This window comes from Cyrtonyx montezumae, unplaced genomic scaffold (genome assembly GCF_038088225.1).
Source record: "Cyrtonyx montezumae isolate F1298 unplaced genomic scaffold, pur_monq_1.0 scaffold_31, whole genome shotgun sequence".
NCBI classification, from domain to species: Eukaryota; Metazoa; Chordata; class Aves; order Galliformes; family Odontophoridae; genus Cyrtonyx; species Cyrtonyx montezumae.
In genome coordinates this window covers 2690324-2704688 of record NW_027072036.1, presented here as the reverse complement: position 1 = coordinate 2704688, position 14365 = coordinate 2690324, and the positions used below count along the sequence as shown (strand labels likewise).

The 14365-nt window shown below is 48.3% G+C and overlaps 1 protein-coding gene across 1 annotated transcript; it reads left to right on the top strand.

Moving 5' to 3' along the window:
• Window positions 1-260: 260 nt before the first annotated feature.
• Window positions 261-13374, top strand: MACO1 (macoilin 1). Its single transcript, XM_065744513.1, has 11 exons — window positions 261-380; window positions 3175-3316; window positions 3991-4117; window positions 5134-5257; window positions 6425-6603; window positions 6868-7360; window positions 9709-9867; window positions 10062-10244; window positions 10802-10922; window positions 11817-11991; window positions 13038-13374. The coding sequence occupies exons 1-11, from the start codon at window positions 301-303 to the stop codon at window positions 13238-13240; spliced, it is 1986 nt and encodes a 661-aa protein (XP_065600585.1). The 5' UTR covers window positions 261-300; the 3' UTR covers window positions 13241-13374.
• The last annotated feature ends 991 nt before the right edge of the window (window positions 13375-14365 follow it).

Genomic DNA, 14365 nt, shown 5'->3' with positions numbered 1-14365 from the left:
CCCTCCGTCTGATTGGGCAGCGCGGCGGCGGGCGGGACGTTGCGCGGCGGCTGCGCGGGGGGACGCGGCGGGGAGGGACCGACCAGGAATTATTTTTATTTCTTTGTTTCCCGGGGTTATTAAAAAAAAAAAAAGCAAAGAAAAGAAAAGGGGAAAAAAAAAAAAAGGAAACAAAAATAAACCGAAAGAAAACCCCACAACGACTGCGGGCAGAACAGCGGCTGCGGCGCCGCGCGGAGGAGCCCAGGGCCGCATGGTGCTGCCGTGAGCGGGCGGCGCGGGGCCGGAGGCGGCGGGAGGATGAAGCGGCGGAGCGCGGACTGCAGCAAGCTGCGGCGGCCGCTCAAGCGGAACCGCATCGCCGAGGGCATCTACGGCAGGTAGCGAGGGGGGAGGGGAACGGGGGGGGGGCAACGCTGCGGGCCCGGCCCGGCCCGGCCCCGCGCTGTCACCGGGCAGCGCGCGACATGGCGACCGCCCCTCAGCTCGGCCGCACGTGGGGAGCGCCCGCACTGCTGGCCGGGGTGCTGCCCGCTGCTCTGCGGGGCGGGGGGAGGGGGAGAGCTGGGGGGGGGGGGGGTGGGAAATGTGTGCTCGGAAGGAGCAGCGCACGATGCGCTGACGCAGCCGCCCCGGGCGGGGCTGCACAGCGGCACCGGACGGCGCGGGCAGAGCGGACGTGGCGCTGACGGACGCGGTCGGGGCTGTCGGGCTGCGTGGCCTCTGCGGTGTCTCCAACCTTTACGATAAATAACTCTTCCGAAAGTTGTGGCCCCGTTTCTGCTCGCGCCCAGCGGAGGTTTGGCCGCGGAGCTGCCGGCGTTGGCTCTGCGGGGCGCGGGGAGCTCTGCGTACCGCAGTTGTTGCCGTGAACCCCTTTACCTCTGCGTGGGGGATGGGAGCACCTTGTTTTGGGCTCCACTAAACGGCAAAGCGGCGTTTGGAATGTTCAAGCGGTTGTTAACGCGAGAGGAGTCGTGTCTGTGAAGTAGTTTGAGTTGTACGGAGGAGTGGGAAGGGGGAGAGAAAAGGGAGAGCTGGGAAAGGTGTGTGAGCGGCTCAGGGTGAGCAGCACGCGGAGCTGCCGCGTGAGGACCTGTCCGAGGTGTTGGGATGCTGCTTCCAGCTCCTCCTGGAATGCTCTGTGCCAGAAATGGGATTTTCAGCCTTTGTTTCACGCGGAGCTTTGGTGAACAGAAGTACTCAGGGACTTGAAAGTGCTGTCCCACAGAAAGAGAAGAGGAACTAGTCTGGAGGGATGGAGGTGGGCTGGGGGCTCTCTCAGGCTGAGGACTCCTTTATTTGCTTCCTTAATCCCTTTTTTTTTTTTCTATTTTATTTCCCCTCACTTTCTCCCCATAACTCAGAGTTGGTATATGCAGGTAGCGTCTGTAGAACGACAGGATTCCAAGTCATTAAAATTACTCTGGTTACTGTAGCTATTTACTCAACTTATCTTAATTACTCCCACCAGCTTACACAAACCCAGCAAATACAGTTATCAGGAGGCAGCATCGCAGCGACGCAGTCAGAGCAGCCAGGCTGAGCAAACAGCTTGATGAGCACACCAGAATCGTGCAGGATTTGTGTTTGCTTTTTAATTGAGGGCCGATCTTCCCACCCTTGTGCCAGTGCTCCAGTGCACAGCTGTCTGGCACTGAGCTGAGAGCTGCAATGACAGCCAGCTTTCCCCAGCAGCCCCTGCCCTCCCTATCCTTGAAGCTGCTTTTTGCATTCTCAGGTGCCATCCCTTCCTGTGCTGCAGAATGCCAAGCTAATATTACGTGCAAAGCTTCCTACAAATGTCACCTGTGCCAGGAACTGTGATCCTTAAAGCATAACTGTGCTTTCAGCAGGTCTCCAAACCCAGCCAAGGGTTGGTGAGCGGGCCTCAGATCTCTTATTTCCACAGTTTACACTCATAACTTTGTTTTTCTGCCTTTTAAAGCCTTCTGCTGCCATCATTTTACAGTTAGCATCTTTTGTCTTTGACGCTGCACGTGCATTAGGGCTCGGGTTAACCGAGGTGCTCCTGGCAGCTTGTCCTTGTTGAAGCAGTTCAAGTTGACTTGCTGCTGCTCGGGTCCTGCTCCTCATCCCTGATGTGTTTAAAACCCCTCTGTGCTGCTGCGTGGTCTCCACTGAGTCCCATTGCTAACAATTGGGAGGAAAAATTTGGGGGAAAAGGATTCTCAGTTCCTCCTCCAGCGCTGTGGATGGCGGTCAGGAAACGAATTGCCCAGATTTTAGGCATTTCTTTTCCATGAGTCTCAGTGCACTGTGAACAAACTCATTGGCATCTTGGAACGTGAGCTTGGAGGGCTCCTCTACCTAAGGCTGTTTGCTCCAGGGAGGGTGCTGTGTCCACGGGTGTCAGGAGTGCAGGGTGGCAGAGCACAGAGGGGACAATAGAGGCAGTGGAGGGAGGAGTGCTGGGAGAGGGAGGGGCTGCTGCTACCTTTGGGCCGTGGTTTTGTTCACATAATCTCATTTGGAGGGTGTCAGTGTGCCTCTGTGGTCGGGATCTGTGTGCCTTCCTCCCAGGGATCCCCACCAGCTGCAAAGAAACCTTATCATTACTTCTTTTTTTTTTTCCTAAATGGATGGATTTATTTGAACATAGATACACTCAAATACCCCCGTGACAGCTCAGCATCGAAGCGCTCTTCCCAACTGCTGTAGTTATGGGCTTAAAATATACCTCCATTTATTGGAGATGTGGTTCAGCGCGGACAATGAGCGAACATCTGCGGTGTGGGGAGGGGGAGCAGAAACATCTCAGCCCCGAGGATGGGGGAGTGTGGAGCAGAGGAGAAGCACTGCAGCTGTGGCAGCATTGCTGTTTGCCAGGCTCTGCTTTGTGCAAAGGCACTGCAAAGCAAAAGGGAGCTGGTGGCTGAGCGTGTCGGAGCAGCACGCCTTCTTCTTTGCTGCTGTAACCACACAGGCAGTCGAACACAGCCAGCTCTGTTGGACGAGGCTTGATTTGAATGAAGGGGACTGCTTGTCACGTTGTTTTGTATGAGATCTTCTCTCCCGTGCTGCAGTTAGCTACAGTTTTTCATTCTTGACCTTTTAATGGATTAAAAGCAAACGGTTCCTAAATTCACATGGTCATTTTCTCTCCAGTCTTTGTATTGGAAATGCTGACTGAGATCCCTTTTCTCTTCACAGTACTTTCCTGTACCTGAAGTTCCTGGTGGTGTGGGCACTGGTACTGTTAGCAGACTTTGTCCTGGAGTTCAGATTTGAGTATCTGTGGCCCTTCTGGCTCTTCATCAGGAGCGTTTACGATTCCTTCAGGTACCAGGGCTTGGTGAGTACAGCTGTCCCTTTATGGGGATCTCCTGTGAGGTGTCAGGGTGATTTCCATGTTTCACACCTCATTTAATGGCACTGATGCTCAGTTCCACAAAGGGAGTTGTCAAACAGCAAGGGGATTTGTGCTCAAGTCTCTTGCTTCTCACACTGTGTCTTTAACCTGTGGCAAGTGGAAGCATAACACGCTGCTGTCACATTATTCACTGTAGGCAGAGAGTGATTGAATTCCTGAGATTCAGGGCTTCGTTCAGATCCCCCTACATTAGGGCTTCCTTTAAGTTCCTTAACCCCTTGCCTGTTTAAATATTTACCACCCGGGGAGAGTAAGTGATGATAGTAGTAACGAGAACAGTGCATCAGTACTGTGTATCAGTGATCTTCAAACAAAATAAGGTGGAAACGTAGCAGTTTGGAGACTTGCTGGGGGAGTGGCCGGGGCACAGATATTCTCAGGTTGTACACGTTGTCTGTTGATCGGACAGATCTGTGCTTCCAAAAGCCAGGCTGCTCCGTTTGGTTGGACTAGGTGACCTCTCCCAGCCCTAATGATGCAATGCTTTCTTTACCCTGATTATAAATAACACTCCTGTTTCTATGCTGGACTCACGGTGATGTTTGCTGGGATAAACTGAAATGCTCTTTCCCCCCCCCACCCTCTTTTCTTTTCAGGCTTTTTCAGTATTTTTTGTTTGTGTAGCATTCACATCAAACATAATATGCCTGCTCTTCATCCCAATACAATGGCTGTTCTTTGCTGCCAGCACGTACGTGTGGGTACAGTATGTCTGGCACACAGGTAGGTCACTGTTTAACTAAAGCATTCTGATTTGAATCTGTATTTCCAATTCTTGATAACACACAGAGCCCCTCTTCTATTTGTTACCACGTTTGCTTTAATGTACTTCTGTCACAGGTAAGAAATGTTCTTTCTGTTATCCTTGCTATGCTTTTGTGTGTACATCACGTGGTTAATCATCACTTCATGATTAACTGCTGGAACTGAAGGTCTGTGAGCAGGAAGGACAGTGTGGGAGTGTGGTCTTTCTACCTATGAGAAACATTTGATCCCTTTATTAGGAGAGGGTTTACCGCAGCTTTCTAATCTGTGTCGAAGAAAGCAGCTCAAGAGAGACCGAAGTAGAGAGCACGGTAAATAGAGCAAAGCAAATAGCATCAGGGCCTCAAAATAGCACCCATAGCTCCAAACTGGAGACCTGCTTCCAAATAAGCACACGAGACGTTGACGTCGGCGTGTAGCCAGGAGCTTTGTGAAGTTTGGGGCACGGAGCTGTAACTGAATTGCTGAATTCTGCAGCAGCAGTCACACAGTCAGCAGCGGTGGCTTCTGTGGGCCAAGAGGATGGAGACCTTAGGTTTGCTTGGCTGCTGGAGAGAGGGATCCGTGCTGTTCCTGGAGCCCCTCTGCTCAGGGCTGGGCCGGGTGGATCCCGAGCTCGGGGTGGGGAAGCAGTGCTGGCTCTGAGGTTGGGAGCTGTAATGTGAGCTCATGTTCTGCAGCGTTCCTGGTCTATATACGGCGTTGTGCTGTGCTCTGCCCTTAGCTCCACCTCTGCTTTTCACTGGTAAAAGCAATCAAACAAGAGAAGGGGACCGACGCTCACAACCACTTTAAAGGCATCCTGGATACTTCACTGAGCAAAAAACAAAACCAAACCCAACCTCTCACTGTTCTATTTATAACGGTCTGAAAACTGCCCACTGCCTTTTGGAAGCTTTTAAAAGTGACTTCAGTATGTGTGCTGCTTGTAGTATGGCACTGAGGTGTTTCTTCTTTGTCTCTCCCCTCAATAGAGAGAGGTGTGTGTCTACCAACAGTGTCACTGTGGATACTTTTTGTTTATATCGAAGCAGCAATTAGATTTAAAGATCTAAAGAACTTCCACGTGGACCTTTGTCGTCCCTTCGCAGCACACTGGTGAGTCTCCTTTGCTCATTAACATTTCTGATTAAACATTTCTCATCCAACAGAGGGCCTTGGCTGTTGGTTTGGGGTTTGGCCGTTTGATTCTCCCTCTCACAGCTGTCCTTGAGCATTCCATCCATGACGTGTGTTACACGTGAACACGAGTGCAGTTGTCCTGAGATATTTGTGATATCCATTTACAAACTCTGTACCTTTGCAGTGAGCAGAAGGCAAAAGTGACCTCAAAATATCTTCACTCAGAACTCGTGCTTTCCAGTTAGAAAATTGCCTCTAATGAGGAGTACTTCTCTGTTCTCTTCTTCTTCACCACCACACGTTTGCTGTGTACCACCAGGCTGGGCTGAATTTAACGTGTGTCCTCTGTCAGTCTCAGAGAGTTTGGTTCATTTCCCTGTGAGACAGCCCTCGTTAATTAGGCATCTGTCATTTTCATTTCTGTTGTCCATACTGCAAACACAGCCCTTGAACAGGACCCGAATTCTGTGCCAGGTTACATTCGGGAGCTGTGAAGAAAAGTCTTTCTGTTGCTGAGTTAGATGCGAGCATCTCAGCTTGTCATCAGGGTTTTCAGACTGGAGCTACAGCTGGCTTTGCTCAGCATCACAAAGGGAGCATTGGCAGATGCGTATGCAAATGGTTCTTGCGTTCTGGAGGCATACTTAGAAATGCTGATTGCACGGTGCTGTTACTGAGCAAAGAGTGGGAAGATTTCCATGGTGAATGCAGTCATCTGCACGGGAGTTTTCCCCCTTCCTGGGACACTTTCTGTGTTCAGAATGCAGATTCGTGGTGGTTTGTTGCAGCACTTGCCAAAGACCAGGTATTTTTCTATGGGGATGTTCGCATGGGCCTTCAGGACATAAACTGAGCTGCAGTTGGGTGTCAGCTCCTGTAGAGGTGCACAGCTGCATCTTGTGCCTGTCCAGCAGCTGGCACTGCTGTGCACGCTGCAGTTGCATCGTTGCAATCGTTTATGTTACGATTAATCTCTGTCACAAACTGTAACTTGGTGACAAAGCCTCTGCGGTCACCCTGCAGCACAGCAAAAAAGGTTCTGCGCCTCCAGGTGTGGGCAGCTGCAATTCAGGTGCACTCACAGCTTTGCCATTCATGGATTTCCACCTGGAATAATGAAGTTGCTGCTTTTTTCCCCCGTAGCATTGGCTATCCCGTCGTCAGTTTGGGCTTTGGCTTTAAAAGCTACGTCAGCTACAAAATGCGTTTAAGGAAACAGAAAGAAGTGCAGAAAGAGAATGAGTTCTACATGCAGCTCCTGCAGCAAGCACTGCCCCCAGAGCAGCAGATGCTGCAGCGACAGGAGAGGGAGGCAGAGGAAGGTGAGCTGTGCTACTGCTCCGTGTTTGCTCCCAGCACCTCCAATTTCTGCTGCTTTGCATCCTAGAGGAAGCTCAGCTAAACCTTCCGTTTGTTTTGGGGTGGGTCATCTTGGGTTTGGGGTGGTTTTCTTTTTGCTTGCAGGCTTTCTTTCTGCTGAGCAGGCTCTGCCTTCTGCAGAGGAGGTGGTTGTAGACTCGATGGTTTTTCTTTGTGTCATAATATTGATTGATTTTTAACTAATTTTTCTTATTCTGCTGTTGCAGCCAAAGGATTATCTGAGATGGATTCCTCAATACTTTTGCAGCACAATGGAGGCATTCCAACAAATAAGAAATTATCTGCAACGTTGCCAGAGCTAGAATATAGAGAAAAAGGGAAAGAAAAGGACAAGGATGCTAAGAAACACAATCTCGGGATAAATAACAACATTTTGCAACCTGTAGACTCTAAAATACAAGAAATCGAATATATGGAAAACCATATCAATAGTAAAAGATTAAATAATGATCTCGTGGGAAGTACAGAAAACCTCTTAAAAGAGGACTCATGCACTGCCTCATCCAAAAATTACAAAAACGTCAGCGGAGTTGTGAACTCCTCCCCACGCAGTCACAGTGCCACCAATGGCAGCATCCCTTCATCCACTAAAAATGAGAAGAAACAGAAGTGTCCGAGCAAGAGCCCGAGTGCACATAAGGACTTAATGGAAAACTGTATTCCCAACAACCAGCTCAGCAAACCAGATGCGTTGGTGAGGTGAGTTTCATTTGGATGTTGGCTGGCAGACACTGGGGATGTTTGGGGTTATGTGGGGTTTTGTTTTCTTAGTTGGTCTTCTAAGGGAAATGTAATTTCTGATCTCATAAAGGGGACAGAGCTGTGTTGTAATGGGGTGAGCTAGGCAGGACTTGGTCTGCTGGGGTGCTGTTCTTGGCTTTTGCCTCCCATTTGCCACGCAGTCTTCAGCAAACAGCTTCCAGTGGCCATCAGCACAACTCACCGACCTCACAGGGGTGTTGAGGGCATCCATGGAGGGCTGTGGCAGTCGTTGGAAGAAAGGCGTGAGGAAAACATGGGGAATCACTGTGGAGCTCAGCAGATGTGTTCTTGGCCAACATTCCTGGGGTGACCTTTACATCTCCAGGGAATTCAGAGGGGTTTGGTGGTACCTGGACAGGTTTTGATTTCTCGTTTGGTGCTGGGGTCTCTTTTTTTCCCCCCTGAAATGTTTGTCTTTTGCTTCCGATTCACAAGTACAGATGCAAAGTGTCAGCTGCTGCACAACTCCTTGGAGCAATAACTCGAGCGTGCTGTGTGCAGTGCTACTAACACACTTTAAATGCAGGCCACAGAGCTGCTGAGTAAGCTGTGAAGATGGGAGAGGTCCCATCTCGGTGTCCACTCAGCTCAGGCGTGCCCCGAGGAGCTGCTAGCGAAGGCACACCACCCACAGCAGGAGAGCTGCATTGCTGCATGCTCACACTGGCAGCAGGGGCCACGAGAGAACAAAACAAGGAAGAGGTCTCTTAGCAAAGCACCCTGGGTCATGGAAAACTTTAGTTTTTGTAGCCAGGTGATGATGGAGCGGAGTAAATGAAGCACGATTCATCGGTCGGTTATCCACAGCTGGAATGCAGGGAGCATTTGGTCCTTGTGTTGGATTTTTGGTTTCCTAACTCGTGCGGGGAGGACACTTTCCTGCTGTCTCCTTGGCACACTCACCGTGTTATTGTAGGGATGACACTGAAATTATGTACAGATCTGTGCCAGTACAGTGTGTGCACATGATTTGCACGTGCAGCTTTTGCCACTCGCTGGGACAGCCCGTGTTAAAACCAACCCAGTGCTGATCCACAGCAGCTGAGGCTTCAAACACCGTCTTCCTCCCTTGGATTGTAAGGTTGCTGTTAAAACACTCAGTTGCTGCTCAGTGGGAGATGAAATGGAGCTGTTGTCCCCTGAGGAATGGCAAATGGTGACTTCATGGCATCAGCTGATGGATTTCCCGTTGCTGGTTTGTGTGCTCTGCGTGGCTGAGCGAGCCCCTGGTCCTGCCTGCAAACTTTTCCTCCCACAACAGAGCACGAGGTGTTGAAATAGTTTGTCCTCAACATGAAGAGTTCCTTCTCTTAGAGCTATAACTATTTGCCTACCAAGATTTTTTTTCCTACCTATATTAACCACTGTTTACATGGGTGGATAGTGACAGGTCGAGGGGGAATGGTTTTAAACTAAGACAGAGGAGATTTAGGTTGGATGTTTTTCACTCAGAGGGCAGTGAGGCACTGGAGCAGGTTGCCTATAGGGAGGTTGTGGATGCCCCATCCCTGGAGGCACTCAAGGCAAGGCTGGATGCAGCTCTGGGCAGCCTGCTCTGGTGGTTGGTGACCCTGCCCACAGTGGGGGGGCTGAAGCTGCATGATCTTTGAGGTCCTTTTCAACCCAGGCCGTTCTGTGATTCTGTGCCATGATGTATTTTTTATTTATGATCTTATTTTAAGAGATGACAGTCTTATTTCAAACGTGGGGAACACGAAGGTGAGCTGGGGGCCTCTTATCACAAACCCATGTCTATTGAATGCATTTGAGATGAAAATGTTTGACTGTAAACTTACATGACTTGCTAAAGCTGCAATTCAGCGTGTAGCAGATTCTCTCAGTTCAGGAGGAATTAAAACTAAATTCACTGAGTCCTGAATTATGGATAAAGTAGCACATGTACAATTTGTACTTCGAGAGAAAAACCCAGCGGTGTGCAGTGAGAATTCAGGAGTGCAGTGCATCACTAACAGAACCTGAATTAGGTGAGAAGAGCAAAAATGGGCTCTTGTGGTCACCCGTCAGCTCTGGGGGTTTCTCAGCATTGTCAGTTTCATTTCTGCTTGGAGGGATGGAGGTAATTTTATTGGATGTTCCACAGTACTGCAGTGTCTGCAGGGAAACAGAATTCCTGTGCAGGTTGTGCAGTGTGTGCATGGCTGTGTGTGTGTCCTTACCCAGGAGATTATTTAGCAAAGAGAGGCATCGTTTCTGAGTCCCCACTGGAGCTCGGGATGCACAGTCTTTTAAACTGAATAATTGTCTTTTAAAACTGTCTATCATAGGTTGGAACAAGACATTAAAAAGTTAAAGGCTGACCTGCAGGCGAGCAGGCAGATTGAGCAGGAGCTGAGGAGCCAGATCAGTTCTCTGAGTAACACAGAGCGGGGAATCCGGTCTGAAATCGGACAGCTCCGGCAGGAAAACGAACTGCTGCAGAACAAGTATGTGTTTGCAAAGCTGTGTGAGTTGGGTGCTGATGGCTCTAGTTTGCTAGAGGGGGAAATATTGTGTTAAGACTTTACAAAGCATGAGGTGCTTGCTTGCAAGAGAGCAAGACTCGCTTGTGACTAAGTGACAGTGATTTGTTTGTAGGAAATGAAAACCTGTGTTAAATCCCATACTTGTTACCTTCCAGATTGCACAACACTGTACAAATGAAACAAAAAGACAAGCAAATGATCAGCCAGCTGGAGAAGAAACTAAAGGCAGAGCAAGAGGCAAGAGCCTTTGTAGAAAAGCAATTAATGGAAGAAAAGAAGAGAAAGAAGTTGGAAGAAGCAACTGCTGCACGTGCTGTTGCTTTTGCTGCTGCTACAAGGTACTCAGTCCTACCCCAGGAGGAGTGTCAGCTCCAGAAAATGTCTCAAATGATGAATGTGCTCTGGGATATCAGCTGTATGGTGGCTGTGGTGGCAGAGAGCTGTTGTGCCCTGCATGGGTCAGTCCTCTTAAAACAGAAACCTCCCCTTGTGCAGGGGGGCTGTGAATCGTCTTGCTCCTCAGAATTATTCTGCTCTAGCCAGTGACTGCCAGTGCTCAGTGTTATTTCAGTGTTGATGTGTGTGTAAGACGGAACGGTTTTCGACATGAAAATAGGTGTTGATGATTGCAATGATCCAAATGTCTAAAACTCATAAGTTCAGCTTTTCTGTTCTCCATCCTTCATAAACATTCCAAGCAACTTCCAGGTCCTTGGGGCACAAACTGTGTGACTCTTTGGAGTTTCTCACTGTTGCCATAAGGAACTGGAAATAACAGAGTTATGTTCCTTTCTTATCCTTCAGTACTGATAGTGCTTTTCATGGAATAAGCAATGCTGGGCTGGCAGCCTCCTGCTTTTATTCACTGTTTTCTCTTTTAATGTTTTTCCCGCAGAGGAGAATGTACCGAAACTTTACGGAATCGTATCCGAGAGCTGGAGACAGAGTGCAAGAAGCTAACCATTGACATCAAGCTGAAAGAAGATCAGATGCGAGAACTGGAAATGAAAGTTCAGGTAACAAGAAAGCTCGGGGGCTTAGAGCAGCCTCACAGTGAGTGCTTTCATACCCTTGAGACTGCTGGATCTACACAAGAGACAGTCAACGCCTTCAGGAATTGTTCTCATCAGATGTCTTTTGTGCATGTCTTACATCAGGGTTTGTAAGAAGATGGGGATAAGAAAGGCTGTGGGTCTCAGCTCTGCACTGCTCAGATGTTTAGATGATTGGGGTTGTTGTTTTTGTTGTCCCTCAACCAATGGATGGATAGAGGAAAGCACAGTCCTCACTACACCATTACATCTCATGTGAGGGCTTGCTGCCACTTGTTGCCAACAGAAAACCCCAACCTTGCAGAAATAGCCATTCCCAGCCACAAGGTGACCATCTCTTCCATGCAGTATTCTCTCTTTTCACTTTTCTGGATTTCTGGGTCTGCATCAGTTTGGATCAATGTGGGAAGCACGCGAAGATGAAGAAATCCCTCCCATCAGACAACTGAAGTAGCTTACAATGCACTCAGTCTTTATGTAGTGTCCCTTTGGACTTTGGTGAAGGCTTTGTCCTCATTCTAGCTGTTTTCATATTCCACAGCTGTCTGTGCTTCCAGAAGAGCACTGTGCAGCTCTGAGCTGGAAGTGCTGGGTGAAAGGTCTCAGTGGTACAGACAATAAGGAGCCGAGGAAATGGGACCTGCTCACTGCCCTTTGTACAATACGGCTTTAATCACCTGTGTGATGGTCGTGTATAATTACTGCAGGTGATATTACAGCGTCCTCAATTAACCATCAATTGAATGTTACTGTGTTAACACCAGGCCCAGTGGTGTGCTGTAGGGAGGGGAAAGGCTTCTCAGTATATCTCATCCGTGAAACATGCAGGAATAATATTTGTCCTCGTTGCTCCTGCAGGAACTGCGGAAGTACAAGGAGAACGAGAAGGATACGGAGGTGTTAATGTCAGCACTCTCAGCCATGCAGGATAAAACACAGCACTTAGAGAACAGCCTGAGTGCAGAGACACGGATCAAGCTGGATCTCTTCTCTGCATTAGGAGATGCGAAACGGCAGCTTGAGATTGCCCAAGGTAACACGTGATGGTTGGGCTCAGCTGAGAGCGCGAGGCCAAGAGCATCCCACGGCTCAGCTCCGTGTGCTGGCTGCCCGTGGGGTTTTGTCTTTCCCTTTGCTGTCAGTGTGAACCTGAGCTCTCCAGCTGACCTCTTTTCCTACCCCACGTCATTGAAGTGAAGGTGGTATTTTAATTTAATTGTTGCTGGTTTCCCCAGGCTGCAGCAGGGAGGGTTGGAGCTGGGTGATCTCTGGGGTGTCCACCAACCCAATTCCTCCTGTGATTTTCTCCATTCTTACAAACGGTTTCCTCAGAGCTGGAGAGCTTCTTTGGAAGAGCTGGGAGGTCACGTAGCAGCTGCCCTCTGTTATCCTGACCCTGAATCTCCAGAAGGAAATAGACTGAAATGGGGGGGGGGAATCCCAAAAGCTAAACTTCCCCCTTGCTAAGCAGGGAGGTGTCCGTGTAGGAAGTGCCACCAGAGGGAGCATGGAGCCAGCATTCAACCCGTGCCAGGCGGTGCTGTGCTCGCTGGGCTGGCCCTGGAGCCCAAGAAGCAAGCTTTTTGTTTTGTAGTTGTCAAATTCCCTCGACTGAGTTTGTTTGCAGGCAGGTTTTATTGGAATGAGAACCTTTTATTTCTCTTCTCTTTATGTAGTTACATAAAGTGCTGTAATAATGGGTTTGTGAGTGTGCACAGCATGGGGAGGGTGTAGAAAAATGGTGCAAATAGGCCAGCTTTGAAAATAAGGGGAATATCACAGGTAATAACCCCACACGTGGTGGTTGTGAAATGCAAACGGGAAAGGGCAGAATATAAATCATATTTTGGCACTGTGGGGTTGTGGATGCAAACAGTGCAAAGTGGAACAGAAGATGTGATTGTGTGAGGTGGTGCTGTAAAAATAACTCATGGGCACTGATGGGCAGCTGCACCGGGGGTGCTTTTGCTGTTAGGATATCCAAAAGCCAAATCCCTTCTGGATGCTTCAGCAGCTTGTCATTGAGGGGGAGGGCAGGAAGGGGCAGCTGGTTCTCAGCGACGCTCTTTGCTGTTTCAGGGCAAATCATTCAGAAAGATCAGGAAATCAAGGAGCTAAAACAGAAGATCGCCGAAGTGATGGCAGTCATGCCCAGCATAACGTACACGGCAGCCACCAGCACGCTGAGCCCCGTTTCCCCACATTACTCTTCCAAATTTGTGGAGACCAGCCCTTCTGGACTCGATCCCAATGCCTCTGTTTATCAGCCCATGAAGAAATGAATGCCAACTCTGGTTCTGCCCGGTGACGTTGTCGTGCCGAAGGCTTCACACGGGAGTGTCTCTTGCAGTCCAAGATGAAATTGTATTGTGTGAGACTGTATTTGTTGTCATTAAAAACAGGAAAAAAAACCCAACATCTGGATCGACTAGAACTGCCCATCTGTTTTTCTTGTAAATTTTTAGAGAACCTCACAGAACTTTGCAATTTATTTTCCTTGGCCAATGCATTAAAAACAATTCTTGGTTTTCAAGTAGCCAATTTTGCCTTCTTATGTACTTGTGCATGGTTTCCTCTTGAAAATACAGGGCTTTGCTTGATTTTGAACCCTTTCTTCTCCTGTTGTTTGTTTTTTTTTTAACAATCGAGTCGAATTTGCCAATCCATTGAGAAATAGTGAGGAAAAACCTTTTGTTTTTACAGTGAAAGGGTTAAATAATCTAACAAAGCTTTGATTTCTAGATGTGTTGAATACAAATATACGGTGTTGCAGAAGATAATTTGATTACCCCCTCCGAGGACCAAACAAAATTCAGGGGTGTTGCTTAAGGGAAGGAGGAAGGAAATAGGAAATAGGTGAGGATGCGACGGTGGTTGTTGTGTGAAATATTTATGCTCCCATTGGTGTCTCTAGTCATTGATAACTGCTGACAGTCTTGTTCACAGTGCCTTGGGAAAAGACATTTCAAGAGGAAACTCGATAGTTTAAACTATTTTTCCCCCCTTCGCTGTCATCTAGCTTTATATCAAGCTCATTACAGAGTCTACTGCAAATTGTACATGGTAATTTGGATGTTCATTATAAACCAGGGTTACATCTTCTGTTTATTTCGATATAAACTCAGCAGTGTTCTGTAAGTTGCCTTGATGATACTCCATCAGAAGGCGCAATATTAACCCAGGAAGCGTTGTGAAGGCGGAGCTGTGCGATGTACTGTATACAAGAGACTGTAAAGCTGGCTAATAAAAGCTGCGGTTCTGTTTTGGTTTTTTTTATTCTTATTTTTATTTTTATTCAGACGTGATTGACGTTTTCGTGTGTGAAAATCCAAGTGGAGCTCTTTTTTTTTCAGCCGTTGTGCCAAGGAGGTTTTTTGTTTTTTTTTTTTTTAAAGAGCTTTTTAAAA

Coding starts and splice junctions, on each gene's coding strand:
- MACO1 (XM_065744513.1), top strand. CDS start 301: ATGAAGCGGCGGAGCGCGGACTGCAGCAAGCTGCGGCGGCCGCTCAAG. Junction 9,868..10,061: donor AACGAACTGCTGCAGAACAA/GTATGTGTTTGC, acceptor GTTACCTTCCAG/ATTGCACAACACTGTACAAA. Junction 10,245..10,801: donor GCTTTTGCTGCTGCTACAAG/GTACTCAGTCCT, acceptor TTTTTCCCGCAG/AGGAGAATGTACCGAAACTT.